The 1,335-nt window shown below is 35.4% G+C and overlaps 1 protein-coding gene across 1 annotated transcript; it reads left to right on the plus strand.

Moving 5' to 3' along the window:
- The first annotated feature begins 76 nt into the window (after positions 1-76).
- On the plus strand, positions 77-567 carry Tsp_13406 (diacylglycerol kinase theta). Its single transcript, XM_003366408.1, has 3 exons — positions 77-124; positions 198-296; positions 388-567. Exons 1-3 carry the CDS (start codon positions 77-79, stop codon positions 565-567), a joined length of 327 nt encoding a protein of 108 aa, XP_003366456.1.
- The last annotated feature ends 768 nt before the right edge of the window (positions 568-1,335 follow it).

The following is a 1,335-nucleotide window of genomic DNA, read 5'->3' on the forward strand; positions in this document are numbered from 1 at the left end:
GGCTTCACAAAAACCGAGTCACGATGACGGTCTTCTCGAAGTGATTGGCATTACAGGCATTGTTCATTTGGGACAGATGCAGGCAGGTTTCAGTTCAGGCATTCGTCTTGCTCAAGGCGGTCATGTAAAAGCAGTTTTTATTATTTTCATTTCAACACATCTTCTCATATTTCTTTTTTCTTTTTTCATTTTTAAAGGTAAAAATTACCACGTTCACAGACATGCCGGTTCATGTGGACGGTGAACCGCAGATGTCGCCGCCGGGCACGTTCACAATTCTCAAATCAGCGCTGAAGGTAACAATAATAATAATAATAATAATTGATTTCAGTGGAACTGATTGTGTTGCTTCATTGGGTTGGATGAAATTTGAAATGCTAATTCCAGGCAACAATGTTGAAAAAGGCGAAGAATAAACGACGCCAAACAACGACGGATGCAAACCCAACGACCACAACCACGACGACAACATTGCAACGAGAATCGTCCAGTCAAGCGGCTTCGCTTCCTTCAAGTTTATCATCCGGCCCGGTTCTGCAAGCCGAACCAGACGATGACTACTTGTAGGCGCGCCTCTATTTTTGCACAAAAACTTACGTTTATTATAATTCTTTTTTAAAAAATTATCCCATGTTTTTGTGCACCGCGGGCGTTGCTCAAGTAAAATGAAATCTCAGCTCAAAGTTTTATTTTTCTATTTATTATTCATCTTCTTTGTCTCTTTTTTTTATGAACTCTTTACACTGTTCACAATTATGTGCATATGTTTGTATGCTGCTCGTGTTGCTGCTGAGCAGAGAATTATTTGTAAGAGTTGAATTTTTCCCGGTGATGTACAAAAATAAAGAAGAACTACAGTTTAGAAACGACAACAAGTTTTCACTTTTTTCTCACTTCATACTAACACAATTGGAAGTTATCAAATAATGAATTGCACAAATCAGGTCTGCATGACTTGCTTTTTGCAATTGAATGAGGTATGAATTTGTTTTTACTTTGTGCCAATAATATCTGAATGAAGAGTAGAAATGTTCAATTTTCTATTCGTGCAATATTATTAATCATTATTATACTGATTTTTTTCCATCATTATGCAGTAAAATCACTGTTGGAAAACAAATCCATTGCAGTTGTTATTAATTCTTTATTATCTTTACAGAAAAGATTACTGTACACTGACGTGAAGAAATATGCAAAAGTGCATCTTGGTTGACGGAGAAAGCCGGTTGAAAATATATGGAGCTTTTAATTTATTAAATAGTATTTTATTATCGTATGTAATATTCTGTATGTTATAAATATAGTGGAATGATGATGATGGTGATATTTAATTTA

Source organism: Trichinella spiralis (assembly GCF_000181795.1).
Source record: "Trichinella spiralis strain ISS 195 chromosome Unknown Scfld6037, whole genome shotgun sequence".
NCBI classification, from domain to species: domain Eukaryota; kingdom Metazoa; phylum Nematoda; class Enoplea; order Trichinellida; family Trichinellidae; genus Trichinella; species Trichinella spiralis.

What these genes read in the sequence shown, in the direction of transcription:
- Tsp_13406 (XM_003366408.1), top strand. Translation starts at nt 77, where the DNA reads ATGCAGGCAGGTTTCAGTTCAGGCATTCGTCTTGCTCAAGGCGGTCAT. An exon ending in GTCTTGCTCAAGGCGGTCAT is followed by an intron (nt 125 to 197) that starts GTAAAAGCAGTT and finishes TCATTTTTAAAG; the next exon opens with GTAAAAATTACCACGTTCAC. An exon ending in TTCTCAAATCAGCGCTGAAG is followed by an intron (nt 297 to 387) that starts GTAACAATAATA and finishes TGCTAATTCCAG; the next exon opens with GCAACAATGTTGAAAAAGGC.